The following is a 25,848-nucleotide window of genomic DNA, read 5'->3' as shown; positions in this document are numbered from 1 at the left end:
GGGAAATTAAAGGGAAACAAAGGTAAGAAAAAGAGGTCATCTGCAAAATATAGTACTTTGACACACGCAATTCATATTGACGGAAATACTAACGGAAGCTATCCCTATCAACAACAAGAGGGTTATTATTGATATTACGAGCACAAACGGATCATCTGCAAAAACTTGTAACCACAGGGGGTCGAATGCTATTTACCTAACTTTTTTAAATGAACTCAAATATTAGTGATTGAAGTAGAGTTGGAAAGTCAACAAAAATATCTAATACTTTAATGTTTTGAGATTTCTGACAATTGAATCGAATCAAAATTAAAATATTGAAATCATAAAATTAAGTTTATTGTTTATCATCAACTAGACAATTATGTTGAGTGGGGATCTACAATCCAATAAATTACACCATTATTTAAGAAACCATAGTAGTATCATATATGAGACCTAATTGTTAGCCATCTTTTGTCTCTTTCTTCTTTATTTAATTGTTGTTGGGTCAGAATTGTTTAAAAATATTTTGTATGCTCCATGCTTATCATTATTTTAATTCACATTATGTTCTCTCATACAAATAATAAAGGCTTGTATTCTAATCCTTAGTTTATTTAGGGAAAATTACATTTTTCGTCCTCATTTTTTACCCACTTTTTCAAAACTGTCCCTAAACATTTTGAAGTTACAATAGTAGTCCTTAATCATGCCATTTTTTGACAGAATTGGTCCGCCGTTAATTTTTGCAGTTAAGTTAGATGGAAAATGGCATGTGCCTCTCACATGCCTTCAATTTACAAAAGTACATGAAAATGGACTTTCAACAAAACGCATTGCGTCTTGTTAAAACATATTTTCATAATTATTATTTTTAATTAAAACTTAATATAAAATCGAAATCACATAAATTCCAAAAAAAATCAACTCGTTCCGGAAATATTGTTTAAAAAATCAAAATATAGTTTAAAATTTTAAAATATTGTTCCAAAATCGGCATTTTTGGAATTCAATAAAATATATCGTTTTAAACAAAAATAAGAAATCCCACAGGACGTGGGGAATTAGAAATCTCTATTCTAATTTTCTCCTCTAGTCAATTCAAAAAATCCCAATTGTGAGACAATATGTTGAGTTTTAAATCATTCAATATCGGTGAAAATTGGAAAATAGTTTTTTTATGCTGCCTAGTTTCATCGAATTTTTATTTTATTTTAAAATAATATTTTCATTCAATTTCAAAAAAATCCGATTTTAAAACACAATATTATTTTTTTAGACAATATTATGATTTTTTAAACAATATTTCTGAATTTATTTTGAAAAAAAAGATCGAGTTTTAGATTATTAAATAAGGGTGAAAATTGGAACGGAGTTTTCTTACTCCGCCTATGATGATCATATTTTTATTTTATTTAAAACAATAATTTTCATTTGGATTCAAGAAATTCCGGTTTTAAAACATTATATTATTATTTTAGACAATACTTCTAAAAATATTTTGAAACAATTTATCGAGTTTTACATTATTAAATTAGGGTCAAGATTGAAATGGAGGTTTCTTATCCCACCTATTCGGATCGAATTAGTATTTTAATTTGAAACAATGTTTTCATTTGAATTCCGAAAATCTTGATTTTGAAAGCAATATTTCATTTTTTTTTAAAACAATGTTTCAAATGTTTAAATAATATTTCTCAAAATATTTTAAAACAATATATATCGATTTTTTTTTTTTTGGAATTTATATAATTTCGAATTTCAATCTAAGTTTTAATTATGAAAAATCTGTTTTAACAAGACGCAATGCGTGTTGTTAAAAGTCAATTTTCATGTAGTGTTGTATATGGAAGGAATGTGAGAGGCACATGTCATTTTCCATCCAACTTAACTGCAAAAATAAACGGCGGACCAATTCTGTCGAAAAATGGCATGATTAAGGACTACTATTGTAACTCCAAAATATTTAGGGACAGTTTTGAAAAAGTGGGTAAAGTTTGAGGACGAAAAATGTAATTTTCCCGTTTATTTACGTTGACTTTACCAACTCTTCTAAAAAAAATCATATTATCCTGCCAAATATTTGGCAGCATAATGTTGATTAGATGGATCGGAAGAAATCAACCATCATAGGGAAGATGATGAACATATGGAGAAAGATATTGGGAATGTTTGGTTATGTTTCTAATGAGATTTTCTAGTTTTCAATATTTCTGATGAAAAAAATAGATGTATTGGTTTTTTTGTGGAAAATGAGAATATGTTTGGATGAAGTAAATTTTTAGTTTTATATAGGTATGGAAAATGAGAATATGTTTGGTTGTGTGTTTTCTGTTATCTTCCAAAGAATCCGCAGTTCCTTAATTATCTCTCTAACGATGAATTTTATAAGAGACGGAAGATTGCGTTTCTTTGGGGACCAGGTCCCTTTATATAATTGTAGAGCACAGTTATATTACAACTGTGATTCAGCTCCATCAATAAATCACTATTAAGCCCCCCTTATTGTCTATACACATTAGGCCCATAATTATGGTTTAATACCCATAAGTCCAACCGAAATAATCTTTATTAGATCACAATTAATTGGATTTTCTTCTAGATAGCCATACACATTTAAGTCACATATGTGAGCCCACATAATTATTAAAATAATTCCAACAATCTCCCACTTGGGCCACATATGTATATACCTTATAAATGTGCACACCTTATGAGCTCAAATACTGCTATCATATAAAAAGGTATTCCTTACAATCTCGTCCATTTGACCATACTAATATAGGACTACAGAGGCTTTCGTCATATTGACCATGTCTAAACCCAACAGTAATCACGTATACCAATATAGCCAAACGACATAGATCAAATCATGGTGTATAGCATGGAAATTACATATAATGTGATCTTAACATGCCTATTTCCAACTGGTCCTATTTTAAACTTTATTGAGACCAAACCTTAACATAATTGTACAAAGCGCAACCAAATATTTTATTTTTGCAGAAAACTAAATACACAAATTTGTGTTCAAACATATCATAGAGCTACCAAAATGTGTTTATATGTACACATACATACAAACTCCCACTTAACCAAAATATCCTTAAATGATATAACACCTACATGAGCAATGCTCATGAATAACTTATGTGTTAATTCTTAAGTATGCGGATCCGCAATCGTGGAGTTTATCTTAATATGCTCTATGTACTGTTCACTTTATACCTTTAACAACAAAGAACTTTCACAAGCTCTTGTTGTTCGAAAATATAGTTGTTGAATATTGTTACCATATAACTTTAATACAAATTAAAATGTGTAGCCTCGTGACAAAAATTTATAACTATATTGCAAAATAAGATGCCAAAAATTACCAAAAATTCTTAACCATCGTGAAAAGAGCTTGAATTGTTTGCTTAACACCCATGTCGAAATAACTCAATCACTTAGGTCTACGTTAACCAAAATGGATCTATACATTATACACATCATGAAACTCAAAATTAGAAATAAATCACACGATCTCCCAAAATATCTGAATTTGATAAATGAACATATATATATAACTTACATTCCCTATAATTTTATTGCAAAGTTTATTAAAATCATATATATTCCAGGTAATTAGACAATTAATTAATTAAATACAATTTGTTGGCAATAGCTTTCTTAAATGAACATCAACTATAATGATTCATATTGGAGAAACCACAAGTTTGGTGTTTTAAGTTCTTTGAGAAACGGATTGAATCATGATCAAAATATGGAAGACAATCAAGTAATATATTTTGTTATTAAATTTTTGGACAAAGCCATATTGTTTTTATATTAGCTCGTGGTTCTCACCCCCTATTTTTTTTAATTGTTTGAATAATAGGTTTTTACTGCCTATCTGCATCATTTGCATACAGACGTAGAGAATACGGACGTGGCAAAAGTTTTTCTATGGCAAGACGGTCGTATCAAATATACCTTTTTGCTAATATTTACTATGATCTATAGATTGTCGCTGTAGTAAAATGTACATTTTGTAACCGTCTTTTTAATGTAGTAAAAAGATTTGTAATAAAAATTCTACTAGTGAGTTAATTAAAATTCAACATTGAAATTAGTCGAGTACAATAAAATTAAAAGTCTAACTGTAAAATTAACTTTAGTAGTTTTACAAATTTTATTGTAAGTTTTTTCTTATCGTAATGTTTCCATAAGAACTTTGATTTTAATAACTCAAATTGGGTTAGAAAGACAATTATAAGATCTACAACTTTTATATTTTGACTTCTGAAATCTCTGAATTGAATCAAGGTAACACAATTATATAATTTTATTGCAAAGTTCATTAAATTTATATATATTCCTCGCAATTAGACAATTAATTAAATACAATTTGTTGGCAATAGCTTTCTTGAATGAACATCAACTATAACAATTCATGTAGGATTGAAACCAAGATGAACAAATCCACAAGTTTGGTGTTTTAAATATGGAAGACAATCAAGTAATATATTTTGTTAATAACTTTTAGGGTAAATAGAACAAAATACCCTGTGGTTAACAACTTTTACAGATGGTTCCCTTGTGCTTGTAATATCAGTACATATCCCACTTGTGGTTGATAGAGGTAGTGTCCGTTAGTTTTACCCTCAAATTTAATTGCGCGTGTCAAACTTGAGGGGGTTATCTGTAAAATTTAAAGGGAAACAAGGTAAGCAAAAGAGGTCATCTTCAAAATATAGTATTTTGACGTTTGACACACGCAATTCATATTGACGGAAAAACTAAGGCAAACTACCGCAAGAGGGTTATGTGTTGATATTACGAACACAAACGGATCATCTGCAAAAACTTATAACCACAGATGGTCAAATGCTATTTACCCTAACCTTTTTAAATGAACTCAAATATTAGTGATTGAAGTTGAGTTGAAAAGCCAACAAAAATATCTAATACTTTAATGTTTTGAGATTTCTGATAATTGAATTGCATCGAAATTAAAATATTGAAATCATATAATTAAGTTTATTGTTTATCGTCAACTAGACAATTATATATGTTGAGTGGGGATCTACAATCCAATAAATTACACCATTATTTAAGAAATTAAACTATAGTAGTATTATATATGAGACCTAATTGTTAGCCATCTTTTGTCTCTCTTCTTTATTTAATTGTTGTTGGGTCAGAATTGTTTGAAAATATTTTGTATGTTCCATGCTTATCATTATTTTAATTGACATTATATTCTCTCATACAACTAATAAAGGCTGATATTCTAATCCTTAGTTTATTTATGTTGACTTCCCCAACTCTTCTAAAAAAAATATATTATCCTGCCAAACAGAGCCTATTAAACAATACATATTAAAATCTTGAATTTTGATTTTCTCTAGACCATCGTAGAAAAATAATTCACGTACCAAAGATTAATTAGACAATAATTGTTGCCTGAACATAAGATCCATCAAATTTATCCAACAGAAAATGTCACAGCTGAGGTTGAAGCTTTCAGTTTTCCCTTTCTCAGACAATGGAACTTCAAGTACTGTCAGATGTAGTAGCCTTAATAACTCAACAGTAAGTACATGTAATCAATCATAAGATTCCTTTTTTTTTTTCTTTTTCTAATTAACTAACTTGTAATGTAGAGTTTACAAAAATCAATTGGAAAAATAAGAGAGAGGATTACAAATGGAAAGGTTGAGATATCTCCGTCTGCATACGACACGGCGTGGGTGGCTATGGTGCCGGCGAGGGAATATTCCGGCTGTTTCCCGCAGTGCTTGGATTGGATCTTTGAAAACCAGAACCCGGATGGGTCATGGGGTATGGATCCGGGTCATCCATCTCTGGTCAAACACTCTCTTTCTTGCACACTCGCATGCTTGCTTGCCCTCCGCAAATGGAACGTCGCCCACCAACAACTCCACAAAGGTATATTTAAATAATTTTTGTATTTATTCCATTATAACATTTTTTAATACATAAATTAGAACTAGTGCATATCAAAATAAATATATTAAATTTTGGGACATCCTACTTTTTTATCTTGTAAATATGGGTCTTTCTAGGGTGAGATCCCATGTTCTAAACTTTTATGAGATACCCCCTTTATATTGCGCCACGTGTCCCTGCCAAAAAATCAAATTTTTCCTCATTTACGTATTGTCGTAAATACCCTTCGTATAATTAATATTTTCAAAAAATCGACCATTATATATTATTAATGTAATATCAATTTTACCCTCTATATTTTTAATGCAATTTTAAATATATATTTATTGCTGAATTAAAATTTATAATGTCAATTATATCATTATTCGTAAAAATCATTAAACCACCCATCCAAAAATTGCATCAACCTGAATTCGAACTCGTGACCATCTGAAAACACATAAGAATACTTACCATTAAGACACGACACATAATTGACAATAAACTAACAATACGGATATATATCACAAAGCTACAATTTATAATGGTTATAAAACTTATATAAATAATGTTAAATAAAATATTAATTCTCATATAATTATTATTATTATATATTAAAAATATCCCATACTAACAAATCTTTATAAAATATAATTTAAAAATCTAAGGAAATGTTGTTCAACTCGTGTAATTAAAAAATGAGTTTCGAAAGAATTTGAAGTTTGAATTGAATCGTAAATTGGAAGATTTAATTAAATCGTAATATTTGAATCAATTAAACTCATGTGTTTTCAATTCAAAAACAATATTCAAAGATTTGATCGATTAAGCTCAACTCATTTCAATTCGTATACAATATTCAAATATTTGAATCGGTTAAACTCAATAATTTACAATAGCGTATTAATCAATCTGTGTATAGTTAAAGTTTAGTAACCTTTTTTTATTGAATTTTATCATAAAAAATAATAAAATTTAATTCGCAAAAATCGTAAGATTTAATCGGTTCATGGTTAGATTAAATCTTACGATTTACGATATGATTTTTACGATTTTACGAATTAAATTATTATTTTGTTGTTAAAATTGAATTAAAAGGATAGTAGACTTTAATTATAAATAGTTAACTCGATTAATACGTTCTTGTCAGTGGTTGAACTTAATCGATTCAAATTTTTGAATAATATTTACAAATTAAAAGGATTTGCGCTTAATTGATTCAAATCATACGCTTTAATTAATCTTATGATTTGATTCTTGCGTAATTTAGGAATTATTTTTTTATGATAAAATTGAATTAAAAATGTATTACACTTTAATTAATAATAGTTAATTTGATTAAGACGTTCTTGTCAATAGTTGAGCGCGCTAATGAATCGATTCAAATATTTGAATATTTTTTACGAATTGAAAGGACTTGAGCTTAATTGGTTCAAATATTACGCTTTGATAAAATATTATGATTTACGATTAGGTTCTTACATGTGTTATGAATTAAATTTACTATTTTTTATGACAAAATTGAATTAAAAAGATATTAGACATTACTTATAAATAGTTAAATCAATTATGTAACATGTTATGTCAATAGTTAAGCAACCGATTAAAATATTTGAATAATGTTTACTAATTGAAAGGATTTGTACTTCATCGATTCAAATCTTTCTAGTTGATTAAATTAAATATTAAAAGAAAATTCACAATATAGTATTTGTAGTATATAATTTTATTTTAAAGTAAGAAAACTACTAATTGGAATGAGTTATAATTTTTTCTTCTTCTAAACAAACATATTATTTTATTTTTTATTTGGATTTGTCACACTATCGATTTAATAACATAAGTGAGTTTGAATTAAGTTATGCATTTTTTATATTTAATTGAGCATTCTTTACATTTTTAAATGGTGGAGTTTATTAATACTTCTAATATTATATAATTAATGATAGATGTTTGGCGTATTGAACTGCAATTCTTTATATTTTTAAAACTTTATTTTATTAAATTTGTTAATTATTTATTTAATATCATTTAATAATAATGAATGTTGCAATTAATATTTGAATTAACAGTATGTATACAATTATGGTTAAATATATCATAATAAGTTAATGTGCTTGGATGGTTAGGAGTGATAAATGTATTAAGAGGTCACAAGTTCTATTCCTAATGAATTTATTTTTTTCGATTATTTATCAAATAAATCTCGGTCACAATGAATTTAAATTAATTATTTAATTAAAATATAGTAGGGGGTAAATTAGACAATTCAATGTTAATCAATTTTATATTAATTTAATAAAAAAATAATCGAAGGATAATTTGGTAAAGTACTTCATTTTTTAGAACATAAGCCATGTTATTTTCCTAGGGTCCAGATTTAATCTTAGAAAATTAATGGTGATTAATGCATATCTCATAAAAGTTTAGAACATGGGGTATCTCACCCTAGAAAGACCCTGTAAATATATACATCATATTTAAACTTATTTCTTAATAAGGAAAAATCTTTTATATAAATTAAAATTACCCCCACCACCTTGAACTCTAATTCAATTTCAATTTCATGATTTAAACTCTAATTTAGTACTTGTTTCACCAATTAACCAATTTTGACCGTCACCGCCGGTCTACGGCATTGACTTTTTTTCTTCTTCTTCTTTTTTTTCGAAAACTGGTGTTTTTTGTGAATTTTTTTTCCCGCCACATTGACTTTTTTTCTTTCTTTTTTTCGAAAAACTATTTTCATCAATATTACTATCTTGGCGTGCAATATTACTGTCTCAAATATTAATATTGGTGTCAAAGACAGTAATTACTGTGTCAGTATTAATATTATCGTTCTAACTGCAATATTATTGTCCAAGACAGTCATATTGTTGTTAACAGAACAATATTATAATGTATTAATTAATTTTATCGTCTCGGTCTTGTCCAAGACATTAATATTAGTAATATTATTGTGTTAATATTATATTACAGTTTTGGCCTTCAATATTTACTGTCTGAAACAGTAATATTGTTGTTAACACAATAATTTAGGAACAAAATACTTTTTAAAAAAATCATTAAAAAAATGTTAATGTCAAAAACTAGATGGAAAAAAAAATTCAGAAAAAACATTAGGGTAAATGGCAAATAGGCCTATGACAAGGGCATTTAATTAAAAGAGCGACATCCAACTTTTTTGTCTTTCAAATAAATCCAGCCCATTCAAACTTATTTGCAAATAAGGAAAATCATTTTATATATACCAAAATTACCCTCAATTCATTGAAACCCAATTCAACTCCAATTTCATGATTTACACCCCAATTTAGCCCAATTTCATCAATTAACCAATTTTAACCATAATTTCAATTTTGACCCGCCACTACCGGAGACTGCCGGTCGCCGCCGTTGACCACCGGCGTTGACTTTTTTTTTTTTTTTTTTTTCTGAAAAAAATATTTTAATTATTTTAATTAATATTAATGTATTCGTTGCTAAATTACTGTCTCCAGCAGTTATTTAACTGTCGGAGACAGTAATTTAACTGTTAATTGACTTTTTTATTCTTACAAAAATATTTTTTATTAATATTACTGTATTCGTTGCTAAATTACTGTCTCCAGTAGTTATTTAACTGTCGGAGACGGTAATTTAACTGTTAATTGACTTTTTTATTCTTAAAAAAATATTTTTAATTAATATTACTGTATCTGTTGCTAAATTACTGTCTCCAGCAGTTATTTAACTGTCGGATACAGTAATTTAACTGTTATTTGATTTATTTATTTTTTTTAATTTCCTAAAGAAAATTATTTTAAGTAATATTACTGCCTTGGCTGCTAAATTACTGTCTCCGACAGTAATTTCAATGTCTTAGACAATAATATTAATAATATTACTGTTCGAAAAAATAATATTCATAATATTACTGTCCCAAACAGTAATATTACTGTCTGAGACAGTAATTTAGTAGCCAAGACAATAATATTAATTAAAATATTTTTTTTCTAAGAAAAAAAAAAGGAGTCAACGTCGGCGGTCAACGGTTGTTGACCGGCCGGAAAAAAAATTCAGGAAAAAAAAAGGTTTTCAAAAAAAAAAAAAAGAAAAAAAAAAGTCAACGCCGGAATCTGGCCGAGATAACGGCTATTTACGAAAACTCCTTCATGTTTCCATAATTACTTATACCCCTACAATTTGTATATTTCTTACAATGTTAACACCCTTTTGTAGGGTGTGGATATAAGAATTTACAAACTGCATGGAGTTGGACGTAATTTTTGAAAAATGAAGGGTTTTTTTGTAAATAGATGTTACTCAGGGAGGTAGTTGCAATTCACCCAACTAAATAATAAGCAAGCTTAGTTGTGAAATTGATTGTTTATTAATTGTTTTCCAGGATTGGAATTCATAAGAGCGAATAGTTGGGCAGCTAGCGACAAGGATCAAATTTCTCCAATTGGTTTCAATATTATTTTCCCTATGATGATCACCTATGCTAATGAAATGGACCTTACTCTGCCTTTTGACCAACATTTACTTGATTCTATATTTCAAAGTCCTTACTCCCAAATTATAAGGTTAGTATATATATATTGTCTGCTTTAACGGTTCACTAATATTGTACTCTTAAACTTATCTGCTTTAAGCTATTTTTTTAAAAGCACCCCTAACCTGCTTTTTCAATTTTAGTTCATTTTTCGAAATATTTGCAAACACCCCAACTTTTAGAAATAAGCACTTAAAACTAACTTAAAGCACAATCACTAACTTCTGCTTTTAAATAATCATTTGCAAACACCACCTTAGACTAAAATGCCCTTGCCACTAATTTATAAGATAGGGTGTTGGACATATATAATAGGGATACATTTTATAATTACGGAGTTAATGCAGTATTGTAATTCTAAAGTAACAGATAATATGAAGAAAAAAAATCCTCAAAAGTGACAGATACTGTGGAACGGATGACGTAACCAAAAATAAAAGAAGACATCACTGTAACATATATATTAATATATATTTGATACGTATTATAACAACAATTAATGCTCCTCCCGTGTACAATAAAATACCGGTGTGTGATCGCTCAGACTATGGAAACGGAAAGAAGAAGAGATCTTCACAGACATTACTTGTTGTGCCGTGGCATTTAGACTATTGCGGATCAAAGGATTTGAAGTCTCGTCGGGTACTTTTGCATGTGGCGTACGTGTTGTTGGTTTTTCAGTCTGATATATGTGCACCGAATAATAAAGTTAATTAATTGGTTCAGATGAATTGGCTCCATATGCCGAGCAAGATCACGTTAACCTAGAAACGACCGGCGTGAGTACGGTTCTTGAGCTTTACCGAGCATCGCATATATCAATACACGAAGAAGAAACAACTCTCGACGCTATAAATGATTGGACCAGCAAATTTCTGAAGCAGCAGTTGCGTAGTGAAACCATTTTTGACAAGAAATTGCAAAAAAAGGTAATAGCTACGTTTGTGTTTGCGTACGTACTCACCGTTTAGTAATTATCAAAATGTAATAGCTGTTGTCAATATTATAAGGTGGAATACGAGTTGAAGAACTTCCACGGCATACTAGGACGAGTTGGAAATAGACGAAGCCTTGATCTATACGACGTGGATAATTACCAAATTATGAAAACCGCGTATAGGTAAAAAGAAACATTCCAACATTGTCATGCACACGTCTCGGTTTTTTTTTTTAACAAAATATTTGTTTCCTCTCCGCGAAATAGGTGCCCCACAATATATAACCAAGACTTTCTCGTATTCGCGCGGCAAGATTTTAATCATTGCCAAGCTTTACACCAGAAAGAGTTTCAGCAATTAGAGAGGTACCTCCACAATAAGGGCAAAATACATTAATTTATTATTCAACAAAAAAATATCAACTATATATGTATACAGGTGGTACAAAGATTGTGGGTTGGACCGGTTGAACTACGGACGAAATGTACTACATGTTGCTCATTTTATCGCATCAACAGTTATTGGCGATCCGCAATTGGTTGATGCTCGAATGTCCTACGCCAAACATGTTGTGCTTGTAACACGTATCGATGATTTTTTCGATCATCACGGTTCTAGAGAAGAATCACACAAGATCCTAGAATTAGTAAAAGAGTATGTTTCTTATTCCTTATGTTTTTCCTTATGTTTTTTTTTCTTTTCTTTTTTTAATAGGTTAACTGTATATTTCGAGTACACACTATATCGTACAAATCTCACGGAAGAATAATAGGTGGAAGGAGAAGCCAGCTGTAGATTATGGTTCGCAAGAAGTTGAGATACTCTTTTCCGCGGTGTACCGAACCGTAAACGAGTTGGCAGAAAAGGCTTCTGTCGAGCAAGGCCGTTGTGTTAAACATCATCTAATTAACCTGGTACTAATTGCATTATTTAAACAGTCTACTTTATTAAGGCCTCGTCTGGTAGCCAAGATAAGATTAAATAATCTAACTAAACCCAGTTGTATTATTGGACGGTGGAAGGTCCAACAAAGAAACTCACTAAAAGACAAAGATAAACCATGATAACAGAATATTTGCGGGTCGACCCTGGAAGTTATTGTGTGTACCAAAAATCAAACAAAGTCCAATTATTTAGTTAATCATGGCTAATCTCCCCAACCAAATGAGGCTGAAGTGATTATGGAGTTACTAATGTAATGTTTTTTTTCTAATTTGAGCAGTGGGTTCAAATTCTTACAAGCTTCGTTAGAGAATTGGACACATGGTGCGACGATGCTGCAATGACCTTGGACGAGTACTTGTCTTTTGCTTGGGTGTCAATCGGTTGCAGAATCTGCATTCTCACTTCCATCCATTTCATGGGTATAAGATTATCCGACGACATGATTTTGGGTGAAGAATGTACTAACTTGTGCATACATGTTAGCACGGTCAACCGTCTATTGAACGATCTTCAATCTTTTCAGGTACATACTAGTTGCGACAATATCATTACTTAATATGTTTACTAGAGAAATTCTCGGGGAATAAAAAAAGTTAAAAATTAAAGTGGTTGTAATTCGGAACTTGAGTAATGTAAAATTGCTTTAACCGACAGAAGGAGAAAGAAGAAAAGAAGTTAAATGCAGTGAGCATTCTAAACGAAGCTCGTGATAAAGATGAAGAGATGGTCGTTTCGGAGATAGGAAAATTGGTAGAGTACAACAGGAGAAAACTGTTGAGAATGGTTTATCAAAGAGGAAGTGTTCTTCCTAGAAGATGCAAAGATTTGTTCTCGGAGACGTGCAAAATCGGTTATTATTTGTACTCGTCTGGTGGTGGTGATGAGTTCACTTCTCCACAACAAATGATGGAGGATATGAGGTTAATGATTCATACACCCCTAAAACTTCCTCCCTCTTAAGTCATATGTAATTTTAATTTTGTTTTTTTCTGCGTTGAAACATTCATGTGAATGTATTTCACACAATGCATGTGCTCATAACCTTGATTTTTGAAATAACTTTGTGTTTTCGAAACAATATTGGTTTTGCATCTAACCGAGAGATCTTTATGGCTAAAATATTGAGTTTATTGTTTTAATTACTGTGCTAGCACATTTAGTATCTACTGAAACACACATAATTGTTTTATTAGGAACAAAATTAGACTATTATTTATACTATTTATGCCTCGTTTGGTTGGGGAGATTAGCCATCATTAACTAAGTAATAGGACTTTGTTTGATGTTTGGTATCCCCAATAACTTGCCGGATCGACTAGCAAATATTATGTTATCATGGTTTATCTTGCCTTCTAGGTATGTTTTTTGGATCATCGAAGGTCCAATAATATAATCGAATTCCATTAAATTATTTAATCTTATCTTGGCTAATCTTATCTTTTGGCTAATCTTATCTTGACAATCAAACGAGGTCTTATCATATAATTACTTTAATCTCTTAATTCTAGATATGTATGGTACGCATTTAGTTAGTGTATTCTGCTGTAATTCATCAATGGGTGTGATGTGGTACCATTCCATGTCACGTTTTGCAATTTCTCCCTCGCACTTCTTGATCTCTCTCGTGGGCACTACCTATATCAAAAAAAGTCGTTAGGGTGTCGGGATTGGTCCCGGCGAAAGCCCTCTGACGCTGAAGTCAGCTTTGTATGATAGAAGAATTCAGAGAATTCAAGAGACTGCTCAGGAGTTATGAATTCCGTACCTTTGATTGTGAGGTTTCCGGATATTTATTGTGACGCCCACTACCGAAATACACTGTACTTTTTTTTTTTTTTTTTACAATAAATAAATACAATGACTTCCGATAAATACAATGTCTCCTACTTAATTTCTCAACAATAATATCAAATACACGTGACAACCAAATGCCACAACTAATCTCGTATTCATAGTTCTCCAATTACAATCATTCTTAAACACAACACTAGATTAAACTCTCTAAAATCTTTGAATAACTTTTACTCCTAAGAGCCTTCAACATAATCGTCCACTAATGCACCTGCCACTGAGAATAAGAAGGAAAATAAAGGAGGAGTAAGTCCAAGTGGACTTAGTGAGGAGTACGAGGGAAAAACAGTCGAATCAAATAATAATCACAATATAAGCGTTCAAGGAATTGGAGTTGGAATTGGACCATCTAGAGAATGATCGTTCGATAAGGAATAAGAGGCCAAAGTATAAGGCACAACAGTACGATCAGAATAAACAATACAATCAATATATACAGGTAAAGAACAATATTCAACGGGTAATTCCCGGATATCAATTATGAATTTCGTGGAGATTCCCACGATAACAATTTCGGTATCAAACATGAGACCATGGAGATTCCCATGGTAACAATTTTGTTCATGTACCTGTACCTGCCTTGTAACTCCCTTAGCCGTTACTACCTTATAACACCGATCAGGGTCATACCCTGCTAATCGATCAATAGGCATGCCCGGGCGCATGCCGATTCAGCCATCAGCACAGTTAACCTCCAACTATGCCAATGGTCTGAATCCAATATGGGTACTGTCGAAGAGACCATCCACCGTCGGTCCAATACCGCCCAGCAGTCTTTTTCGAACAACCCCGGGCCCACTGTTCAATTATCCTTAGGGCGTCCCCAAAGGAATCAATAATATAGAGATACGGATATGCTTCCGACTATCTCAATTTACATTTTGAATCCCAATAATGAATTCCACTTTGGAAAGAACCAATATCACATTTCAACAATTGTGGGATTCCAATAACAAGTGATAATATCTTGTGGTCACAAAATCACAAGTCAAGAAGGGTACGATTAATGGTTTCAATAAGAGAGTGACCACAATTCAAGATCGTATAACAATTTGATGAAGATGGATCTCAATCAACACGGTTAAAATCGAATCCGTAGTTGTATAGCTCGAATGACAAGTGGTTTTAAAGGATCAATGAGAAGTCAACATATGAACGATCCATCAATTCACAGTAGGTACGAAACGGATGATTTAAAGGATAAACAGAATAATCCTAAATGGTCCAAGAGTCGGGAAAACAACGATTTACGTTTATTGAACCACTGTAGAAACAAATCAAAGGATTTAGTGAATCATAATAGAAGTGGTTCCAACTAGTATACAAGTAAATATGTGAAACGATTCACAATTGATAAAGAATCGATAAAAGAGCTCGATTGAGTAGTCAAAAAATATGGATAATAAATTATTGAAATAAGTCTCGAATCAAGATGAGAACTTATTTGAATAGTTCGAGGAAGAAGATACGAACCATTAAGAGAATTCCGAATAAATCATTATTTTCAATAATTCAAGAATCTAAATATAATACGATAGGCAACAAGTAATATATATCATATTTAAGTGATCAAGAAGCAATAAAATGTGTTATTCTCAGTGTGCATTCTATTTTTCCAATGAATAATAGTGAAGAAATAGAGATCCTCACCTGAAGTCCAATGCAAGTGCTATAAGAACACCTTACTCTCGAGTCATGCTCAAGTCTTGAATGAGAGCTTTAGTACGCTCGACACCTATAAACATATTCATGACTTAACAAGATTCCAAATGCTAATATAATCGTATTATTCCACTATATCACATAGTCAATTTCTTGAAACATTTGTTACGAATGTCTTGCTGCCACAGCTTATTCGAACAATCGTTACGATCACCTTACTTATCCGAATAACCTAAACAATATATCGAATTAAAGCTAACATCAGTATCTACAGGTTTACTGAAGACCCTGAGCCCAAATTATCGACCTAACACAGTAATAACAGCCTCGGAAGATGAGTACATGAAACTGCCAGGTTTTGTTTTTGGAAAATTCGTTGTTGGCACAGTTTGTTTGACAAATCATAACAATTAGTAAAGTTATCCAAATCGTCCAAATAATACACCAAATTGAACCTTACAATGTAAACTACAAGTTCTCAGAAGACACACAACTCAAATTATTAGCTCAACATAGCAAACACGGCCCCGTAAGAAGAATACTCAAAACTGCCCTGTTTTAACAGATTTACAGCCGTCTAATTCTCATCTCTAAAAGTCTATAAACCTTGCTCAAATTAGAAGCAATTTAACACTTACTAATATTTCTCGCGGTCCTCTACGAGTTTCGTCAAGGAATGATTCCCAAATTCGCACTCCAAACTCTCCAAATTCTGCTCCGAAAACAGGTGCGGCAGCAGTTCTTCATTTCTCTGAATTTTGCCGACATAACTGTCGGGTTTAATTCGGTTATATATGATAGTCGAAATTTGGGGAAAAGATGATATTGCTATAGTATTCGAGCTGCTCTACAACTTTTGAGAAGAAACAAATCCGAAATTCAAAGCCTAAGTACCTCAAATCGACTCCTAAAGTTCAGGGGCAGGCTCCACTTCTTGCCGTCTTCCGACCACCGGTGACCTCCGCCGGCGAAATACTTCACCATCGGGAAGCTTGCTTCTCAAGTTTCCCAACAATACTTTCGGATCGTCAAGACTCCATTGATAAAACCTTCTTGCAGCCCCTTTCTCTGAAGAATCAATTAGGGGCTTTCTTCTTTAATCTCCCAATCCTTCAACCTAAACTTAATTACTCAAAATCCTCTCATAGAACTTGATTTTTCCAACAATTTCTATGATTCCATTCAAGAATCGATAGAGAGAGAGAGGAGAGAGCAGGCAAGAGAGATGATGAGAGAGTGAGGAGTTAGTGAGTATATAAAGAAACGAAGAGAAGAGAAATTCATCGGATAAAGATGACGAATAAGCCGACTCAGCAATTTATCTACGAGGCTCTCTCTGCAATTCCAATTAATTGCACAGCATCGGTTCAATCATATCCAATTCATAAACTTGATTGCCAAGTTTATGAAATTATTATTACACTTATCCCCCAACTTTTCTATTAATAACACATCAGCCCCAAATCTCATTATAAAGTACAATAAACTCTTGTGTATATATATAACATAAGAATAAACTACGGGGTGTTACATTTATATCGAGAACATATATTTTCATGAGGCCCCCGTTCGCGAATGACCTTCTGTTTGCTGGTCCCATCTTCCTTGCACCCGTTCGCGAATCTCCGTCCAAGGAATTCAGCACCCCTAAAATACTCATAGGCATCATCTAGATCGGGATTTAGAAGTTCTGCTAACTGCAGCTCACAGTGCGCTCTCTCGCTCGCAAAATTACTATCGACTACCAGCCTGTCCACACGCAAACCCAGGATCATCTGTATATCATGCAGCGTGATCGTCATTTTGCCAAAAATGAATGTGGAATTGTTCGTGTCGAGCTGCCACATCTTGACAAATGCCAATAAAACACCCTTATCCACATTGCGTATGTAACAATGCTTCAATACGTCAAGGCGAGATGCCTCCCCCATAGCTATCTCTTCCTCGCTATATGGGGCCATGGGTTGTTTGAGCCCATCAAGAGTAAATTCCCGTAGCGAAGTAATCCTGGACTCACATCGTGCCATCGGGTTGCATTAAGTCATCTTAGCGCGTTCAAGGATCTCCTCGGCATATTTACGTTGTGAGAGGACCATCCCCTGGGATGAGCGCGCAACAGATATGCCAAGAAAGTAACGTAGCGGGCGGAGATACTTCATAGCAAATTCTTGGTGGAGTTTGGTAATGATGGACTTAAGAGTGACTGTACTAGAAGTTGTTAGAACAATGGCGTCAACATACAGTAGAAGATAAGAAACTGAAGAACCAGTGCGATAAATAAAGGGGGAGATGTCCGATTTGCACTCGATAAACCCGAGAGAGGTATGTAGCAGGCAAACCGCTCGTACCACGCACGTGGTGCCTGTTTGAGCCCATAGAGAGCCTTTGGGAGACGACATACATGAGTGGGACTAGTAGGGTCAACAAAACCTGGTGGCTACTTGCAGTACACTGTTTTAGAGAGTTTGCCGTCGAGGAATGCATTCTTAATGTCGAGTTGATGGACTGGCCAGGAGCGAGAGGTAGCAATGCTGAGAGCTGTCCGAACAGTTGCTGATTTACCCACTGGGATGAATGTTTTGTTGAAATCAATACCAGGACGTTGATCAAAACCACGAACAACCCGTCGCGCTTTATACCGTTCCAATGAACCATTAGCCTGCAATTTCGATTTATACAACTACTTGCCAGTGATGACATTAGTAGTAGAGGGGTGGGGCACAATATTCAATTTGTTATTTTTAATCAATGCAGTATATTCGTCAAACATGACCATACGCCAGTTTGGATTAAGAAGGGCTTGGTGATATGTAGTGGGAGTTGGTGATGAGGTAGACACTGTTGGTTTCCTCCTCTAAATCGCAGCCGTTCATCGAATACAAACAAAAACGAAGTCAGCTGCTTCATTTCAACACAATTGGGTAAAACTGACAGAACGCATTTTTTGTAAATTTAAACTGTCAAACACCAGTTAGAGGGGGGTTTTCATAATCACACAAACATGAGGACGATTTTCGTAATTAGACTTTACATCTGGAGTTTTTTCGTAATTTGCCATTTTTTTAAGTAAAGGAGAGAAACTTTTTATCTGGAAAAAAAAAAAGTTATGTTTAGTACTAATGAATTACATGTCATTGGCATTTTAGCATATCACCCTACTCCCAAGTATAGAATAGATCATTGCTAATACAGTAACAGTAGATCCATCAAAATATAACTCACAAGACTGTATGCCAAAAGATTTTATGATTTCAATTATGACTGAGCACCAAGACATGTTTAATGATTGAAATAAGCCGCTACATAAGAAATATCGCAACATTGAAAAAAAAATAATAAGAAGCACGTGATAAATATGATTTTTCTACATGGCTCCTAAGTTTCGGTATAACTTGTCTTCACTCCAATTCTAATATGATCGGCAACTCCGATTCGTGATAACTTTCCGGAACAGAATTTGCAGCTGGAAATGGATTCGGAGGCATTGTGAGATCGTTACATTCTCCTTCCAGCATTTGAACCACAACTTTCATTGACGGACGATCTGTCGGACACCATTGTATGCACCACAACCCTACTATACTAAGTTTCCTTGCTATACTGTTTCCATCATCGTCAACTTGTGCCCAGAAATGATTATCCCCAACACTTATATGATTGTAAATCCATTGAGGAAAATATACCTTGCTAGTATTATCTTCTTTAGTATCTACATTTTTCGTCCCTTCAACTATTTCGAGCAACAACATTCCGAAGCTATAAACATCGGACTTGTACGAAACCCTCCCGAAAGTCCTGGAGAGTACTTCAGGTGCAATATAGCCCATTGTTCCTCTAGCCGCGGTCATTGTCACTGCACTTTGTTCCTTTGAGCACAATTTCGCAAGACCAAAATCGCATATCTTCGGGTTGAAGTTGTGGTCTAACAAGACGTTTTGCGGCTTTATGTCGAAATGGAGTATTTGTTGATCACATCCTTCGTGTAGATATTCTAGGCCTTTTGCTACACCCAATGCAATATCCTTTAGCTTTTCCCAATCAAGAGAAACTCTATTCGAACCCGCTTTGAAAATGGACTTTTCTAAAGAACCGTTTGGCAAGAATTCATAAACAAGAGCTCTTCGAAATCCGTCGGCACAGAAGCCAACAAGGCGGACGACGTTGACGTGGTGTATTCTCCCAATCGTACTTACTTCATTCACAAACTCTTCCCCATTTCCCTTGGAATTGTTGAGTACTTTTACTGCAACGTTTATTTCATTGTTCAACTTTCCTTTGTACACAATTCCATAACACCCTTCACCTAATTTATCGCGAAACTGACGAGTCATCCTTGTTATATCAGAGTAAGAGAATCTACTCGGCTTAAGAGCTCTGTAATCATGCAAAAACTTTTCAATCTTGATTTGATTCTCTCTGCCAATTCTAAATCTGATACCAAGATAAACGAGAGCTGCGAGTAGTATCGCGGCAAGAAAGCAGCCAAAAACTTTAAAACATAATTCATAAGTCAGAATTCAAGCCAAACCCATTTAAAAATAAACAAAAAAACAAATCGAAAACCGACGAAAAAAGTTCACCTGTAATCAGTTGCTTCTTTGGTTGCTTCTTTGGTGCTCCTGTAATTAACAAACAGGAGCAAAATATAAATATTCAGCTCCCTTTTACAATGTGTAATAATATCCAATTAAACGATGGAGGAGGCGAGACAATTAATTACCTCGAGTTTCGGTCGGTAGTTTGTCGGGACACTGAATACTATCTAATTTCGTATAGTTACAACTTGGATCAGACCACTCCAAGTAAAACTCATTCTTATGAAAAACATACCAAGGAACAGATGAAATTTCATAAGTTCTTGTGCAAGAAGTCAAAGGAAGTGATTCCATTGAAAAGTTAGAATTAAAGGCATAGAATTTGTATTTAGAATCGCTGAGGCAAGTAATCACCATACCTAAAATTCTTCGTTCGGGAGTAGAACAATTAAAAACAATGTAATCAGCTAAGTATTCTTGGTTAGAGAAATGGAAAGGGGAGGCAGATAAGTTGAGACGAGGTAGCTTTTGTGGAAAACAATGTTCCTGGACAGAGACGAGGATCGTTTGGGATGCGTAGTTTATATTCATAACATTGACGTTAATCGAGGACGGAAGCACGAGCAAGGTGTTGTTGTTACGGTCGCAATCGACGTCGAAACCCGGGTAGCCGCAGCTCTGAGGCTGCCGATGTTTGTGTCGGAACGGAAACCGAATCGCCGGGCCGTTTCCTCTGCATCTCGTCGGCGTACAATCATTGTTTGCGAATGCTAGTACAACAAGTTGGATGAAGAACACAAGAATGTAAGTATAGAGAGACATTTGAATAATTGTGTATTTTTTTTTACATTGGCCTTATTTTGGTTCTCTTTAGTTTGGTGGACTGAATTTAATAGGAGAAGCAACTAGGAAGACTTTAACGGAACTTTGGTGGTCCCCACCTTTGGATATTAATTCAACTATTTTCTTTCCATAAATGTATTTCTGATTTCATTTTACATTCTTCAGTATTTTATTTTTCCTCAATCATTGCAAAGAAAAGTCAAGCATTCAAAGTTTTTACGCGCATCAAGTTAATATTCTGGGAATTAGCAGCACCCTCTCAATTGGAAAAATGATACCCCTCAAATAAATAATTTGATAGTACAATCATTGTAAATATATAATAATATTACTGTCAACTACGTCAATATTATTTTTTTTAATTTTTTATTTTGTTTGATTTGTTGACCGGTCAACCTAATAATATTAGTGTCGTTGCAGTAATGCTACTGTAGTTGAACGGTCAACATATTAATTTTACTATATTAAACAATAATAGTTATTCTTTTTGTGTTAATATTGTTGTGCTAAAGAGTAATATAGTAATATTATTGTGTTAAACAGTAGTATAGTTAATATTATTGTCAACCATATGGGAAAAAACAAACATTACAAAAAAAAAAAAAAAGAGTAAAGGCCGGAGACCGGCCGTCAACGGCGGCGGGCGTCGAAATTGGAATAGGGGTAAAAATTGAATAATTGGTAAAATTTGGGGTCAAATTGATGTTAAATTGGATTACGTGATGAAATTGGAACATATTAAAATGGAGAGATATTTTAGTCATTTACACACCTCTGGACATTGTCTGGACTTTTTTGTAAAATAGTTTTTGGTCTGATCCATTTATGAATAAGTAGCCCATGAAGGGCTTATTTGTAATAAACCTTTTTAACAAATATATTATATTAATCCTCATTTTCATAATTTCTTGAAAAAGATTATGAACTTTTTTTCCGACCACTGACCGAGATTGACCGCCGGGCTCCGACTTTGATTTTTATATATTTTTTTCGACTGGTCCGCTGGTCTCCGATGTTGAACTTTTTTTTGTTGATTTTTTTGCTAAATGTTTATTTAACTAAATAAATTGAGGGTTCTCATTAAAATGCGAAACAGGATGTGTCAATCCTCATTTTTTTTTAATGAAAAAACTTGTAGTCAACTATATAGGTGAACTGAATAAACCTACAAGGTCAATCGATATAGATTCACTTACTCCAACTAATAGGTCATCTCTTACCGGATAGTCCATCCTCATTTACCTAACCCCTATTTAATATAGCATTTACAACACCTTCTAAAATTAACTGCATTGGATTTTCAAAAGTATACATAAATTCTTTTAGAAAAATCAATCAAGACAAAATTGACTGCATTTAATAAAAGGAAACAACGAAGACGATGGGTGTGGTGTGGTCCTAGTAGTGAATTAATTATTTTCTCAATTATTGTAAGAAGACAAAAAAAAAAAAGAAAAAAAAAAAGAAAAAGAAAAAAGAAAAACAGAATTCGACTATTCACACTATAGTCTTCTCTCCCCCATCATATGATGAGTGATTCATCATATTCTGCAAACTCAAACAATCATCCCTAAACTTAGCTCTCTCTCTTCAAATTAATCACCAAAAATTTCATACATAGATGTATATCGTCAAATTCATTTATTTGTTCATCACAACCCAATTATATTTCATCCAAAAATCCCATGGAAACCAAATCAACTGCACCCCTTCTTCATGTGGCGAAATTCCCAATATTAGCTATCCTTTCAGGCTCAACACCGATCCAAAACGCTGCGGTCGTCCCAAATACGAACTTTCATGCGAAAACAATACAACTTCACTATACCTCAACTCTCAAAAATACCTCGTACAATCGATCAACTACGCCAACTACACAATCCGCATTACCGATGCTTCCGTAGTCGAAAACAACACTTGCTCTTTCCCCAACTACTCTCTATCGGGTTCAAACTTTAGTGTCGGGGGTGCTTACGGCATCAAAAAATACTCGGGTAGTCTGTGGTATAGTGCCGGAGGAATCCCCGATATAACATCAGCTATTACTTTCATGAGCTGTCCTAACGGCACAATCAATACCATCAGTAATAATAATAATAATAATTCACTTGTTCTTTATCGAATTGATGAACATGGTCGTAATTGTGGGGACGGAAGATTTAAGGGGCGTAGTACGTACGTAAAGTTCGGTGCGTTGAACGGTTCGTTCTTAATGGATTCGTGCAGAGTAGATCTCATGGTGATGACTTCGTTGAATATGAAACGTAGCACGTTGTCTAGTCTCTCGCAAGTCCATAGCTGTTTGACGTACGGGTTTGAACTTACGTGGTTCAATGTGCTCTGTGGCGACGACTGTCTTAATTGTTGGTTTGATGGCGATCGTGCTACGTGTTTTGAGCAACGTTTGATTGGTAAGATTATTCGTTAGTTTTCACTCATCAACTACATAATTGTCATAAGTAATATAAATTAATTGTTTCAATTTTAAATTCTTGTTCTTCTAACTGAATTCTTGAAAAATGCAGGTCGACTCAGAGTGCCAATTCAGATCTTCAGTATTTTTTTCAGTAAGATTTCTTTAACTCCCTTGTGTTTTTCATTTAATCTAAGTCTTGAATTCATAATTATTGTTGGCGCTTTAAATGTTGCGTTTGAGAAGGTGGGGGATTTTTAACGAATAAAAATACGAGGGTGTTTTTGTAAGAAACCACTCGGGAGGGACTTTAATCGGGAAAATATATAAATTGTCCGTACCTCGAATAATAATAGATTTCAAGGACTACATCCTACGAGACAAGTGTTTGTGACAAGCCTATAACATTGAGCACTTCCTTAGTATTGTTAACCTTCCTTAACTGTACATTTTTCGAGTTTTCATTTTTATTTCATGGAGCTGTGAGGCATGCATTAGCATCTGATCAAGATCCGTGGTTTTAAGTTTTTTTTTTCGTGTATTACGTTACTGTCCAGCTGGCACTAATATGTTCAAGGTTTGGTGCTTACAGCTTATCTATTTCTACTAAATCTAGCACTGAAGATCGTAGTTGGAATGCCGTGCGTGTTTGTGCTTCTGATCTATACATTTCGGAGACGGCATTTGTCGGTTTTCGATGCAATAGAATGCTTTCTTCGAAGCAACAACAACCTCAAAACAATTCGCTATTCCTATTCGGACATGAAGAAAATCACAAAAGGCTTTCGAGAAAAACTAGGCCAAGGAGGCTACGGTTCTGTTTACAAAGGAAAACTTCGAAGCGGCCATGATGTAGCTGTCAAAGTACTTGCCAAGCCTAGCTCAAATGGGCAAGATTTCATCAATGAAGTAGCCACGATTGGAAGGATCCATCATGTAAATGTGGTCAAACTTGTCGGGTATTGTGCAGAAAGATCCAAACGTGCCCTTGTCTACGACTTCATGCCTAATGGTTCGCTCGAGAAGTACATATTTAATAAGGAAAAAGGTGATTCACTTAATTTGAAGAGGAAGTACGAGATTGCAATTGGAGTGGCTCGTGGAATTGAGTATTTGCACAGAGGATGCGACATACAAATCCTGCATTTCGACATAAAGCCTCACAACATACTTCTTGACGAAAATTTCACACCTAAAATATCCGATTTTGGTCTGGCAAAGTTTTATTCAACAGATAATACTACAGTGACTCTCACTGCAGTTAGGGGAACGATAGGCTATGTAGCTCCTGAACTAATGAATAGAAGCATTGGTGGGGTGTCTTACAAGGCCGATGTTTATAGCTTTGGGATGTTGTTGATGGAAATGTTGGGGCTAAACAGAGGGACGGGGCCTAATATTGAAAACAAATCGAGCCAATATTTTCCGTGTTGGATTTATGACCACTTGAATAAAGGCGAAGACATTGAAATCGGAAATGTTTATGAAAATAATGATGATGAGGAAAAGGATGACGATGATGATGCGCGAAAAATGAGGAGAAAGATGACAATAGTTGGATTGTGGTGCATACAGATGAGTCCAACCGATCGCCCGTCAATGAGTGAAGTTTTGAAAATGTTAGAAGGTGAAGATGGAAATATGATGATTCCTCCTCAACCTTCGCAATCATCTGAGATTCCAAGCTATGATGATCAGACTTGGGGAACTGAATCCGAATCAACCGGTTCTGTAGCCTTGCTGCGTAATGATTCTACAAGTTTTCAACAACAGTCATAAATGAAAATATGACATTACTATGATTGTGGTATTTGCTAATATTATCTTTGTTGATAGTCCTTTATTTTTGTATAACTCAAATTTTATTTTCTCCAATTTTTTTTTCTTTAAATTTAATTATATTATATATATAGTAGTTTTTTTTTTTTTTTGAGTAAATATATATATATATATATATATATATATATATATATATATATATATATATAGTAGTTTTGAGCACTGCGCAAGTGCGGTGCCGGTGTGTCCAACCAAATTTTGTGTGAAAATAAAATGTTGTTTTTGTGGAAGTCATGCGAAGCTATAAATATATGATTCTTGCTGGAGGAAATTTGAAATCCATAAAACAAAATATCATCTTTTGCTAATCTAAAAATAGAAAGTCTTGCATTGTTGTTCCGCCAAATTATGAGTTACATATTTAAA

The 25,848-nt window shown here is 33.3% G+C and overlaps 3 protein-coding genes and 1 long non-coding RNA gene across 4 annotated transcripts; 2 read left to right on the top strand and 2 right to left on the bottom strand.

The window, feature by feature from the left end:
• The first annotated feature begins 5,400 nt into the window (after window positions 1-5,400).
• Window positions 5,401-13,435, top strand: LOC105971074 (class I diterpene synthase TPS6, chloroplastic). The gene is made up of 11 exons (XM_088817703.1): window positions 5,401-5,559; window positions 5,631-5,916; window positions 10,307-10,487; window positions 11,001-11,098; window positions 11,183-11,385; window positions 11,467-11,576; window positions 11,661-11,759; window positions 11,833-12,048; window positions 12,167-12,308; window positions 12,617-12,862; window positions 12,994-13,435. The coding sequence occupies exons 1-11, from the start codon at window positions 5,467-5,469 to the stop codon at window positions 13,297-13,299; spliced, it is 1,980 nt and encodes a 659-aa protein (XP_088673829.1). The 5' UTR covers window positions 5,401-5,466; the 3' UTR covers window positions 13,300-13,435.
• A 772-nt stretch (window positions 13,436-14,207) lies between these two features.
• LOC105976320 (uncharacterized) lies at window positions 14,208-17,141 on the bottom strand. Its single transcript, XR_016031092.1, has 4 exons — window positions 16,747-17,141; window positions 16,491-16,622; window positions 15,841-15,925; window positions 14,208-14,407 (listed from the first exon to the last, which is right to left on the bottom strand). It is a non-coding gene; the product is annotated as an uncharacterized LOC105976320 (long non-coding RNA).
• Window positions 17,142-19,083: 1,942 nt separating this feature from the next.
• LOC105967369 (rust resistance kinase Lr10) lies at window positions 19,084-21,356 on the bottom strand. The gene is made up of 3 exons (XM_012991968.2): window positions 20,573-21,356; window positions 20,433-20,471; window positions 19,084-20,341 (listed from the first exon to the last, which is right to left on the bottom strand). Exons 1-3 carry the CDS (start codon window positions 21,207-21,209, stop codon window positions 19,251-19,253), a joined length of 1,767 nt encoding a protein of 588 aa, XP_012847422.2. The 5' UTR covers window positions 21,210-21,356; the 3' UTR covers window positions 19,084-19,250.
• A 1,312-nt stretch (window positions 21,357-22,668) lies between these two features.
• Window positions 22,669-25,518, top strand: LOC105971076 (LEAF RUST 10 DISEASE-RESISTANCE LOCUS RECEPTOR-LIKE PROTEIN KINASE-like 2.1). The gene is made up of 3 exons (XM_012995924.2): window positions 22,669-23,641; window positions 23,756-23,797; window positions 24,236-25,518. Exons 1-3 carry the CDS (start codon window positions 22,852-22,854, stop codon window positions 25,420-25,422), a joined length of 2,019 nt encoding a protein of 672 aa, XP_012851378.2. The 5' UTR covers window positions 22,669-22,851; the 3' UTR covers window positions 25,423-25,518.
• Window positions 25,519-25,848: the final 330 nt, after the last annotated feature.

Source organism: Erythranthe guttata, chromosome 5, assembly GCF_056151865.1.
Source record: "Erythranthe guttata isolate IM_541 chromosome 5, IM_541, whole genome shotgun sequence".
NCBI classification, from domain to species: Eukaryota; Viridiplantae; Streptophyta; class Magnoliopsida; order Lamiales; family Phrymaceae; genus Erythranthe; species Erythranthe guttata.
Note: the sequence above shows the minus strand (reverse complement) of the source record. Positions and strands in the feature narration are given on the sequence as shown.

Coding starts and splice junctions, on each gene's coding strand:
- LOC105971074 (XM_088817703.1), top strand. CDS start 5,467: ATGTCACAGCTGAGGTTGAAGCTTTCAGTTTTCCCTTTCTCAGACAAT. Junction 11,099..11,182: donor AGGATTTGAAGTCTCGTCGG/GTACTTTTGCAT, acceptor TAATTGGTTCAG/ATGAATTGGCTCCATATGCC. Junction 11,386..11,466: donor ACAAGAAATTGCAAAAAAAG/GTAATAGCTACG, acceptor CAATATTATAAG/GTGGAATACGAGTTGAAGAA.
- LOC105967369 (XM_012991968.2), bottom strand. CDS start 21,209: ATGTCTCTCTATACTTACATTCTTGTGTTCTTCATCCAACTTGTTGTA. Junction 20,472..20,572: donor ACTACCGACCGAAACTCGAG/GTAATTAATTGT, acceptor TGTTAATTACAG/GAGCACCAAAGAAGCAACCA. Junction 20,342..20,432: donor AAAGAAGCAACTGATTACAG/GTGAACTTTTTT, acceptor TATGTTTTAAAG/TTTTTGGCTGCTTTCTTGCC.
- LOC105971076 (XM_012995924.2), top strand. CDS start 22,852: ATGTATATCGTCAAATTCATTTATTTGTTCATCACAACCCAATTATAT. Junction 23,642..23,755: donor TTTTGAGCAACGTTTGATTG/GTAAGATTATTC, acceptor TGAAAAATGCAG/GTCGACTCAGAGTGCCAATT. Junction 23,798..24,235: donor GATCTTCAGTATTTTTTTCA/GTAAGATTTCTT, acceptor TGGTGCTTACAG/CTTATCTATTTCTACTAAAT.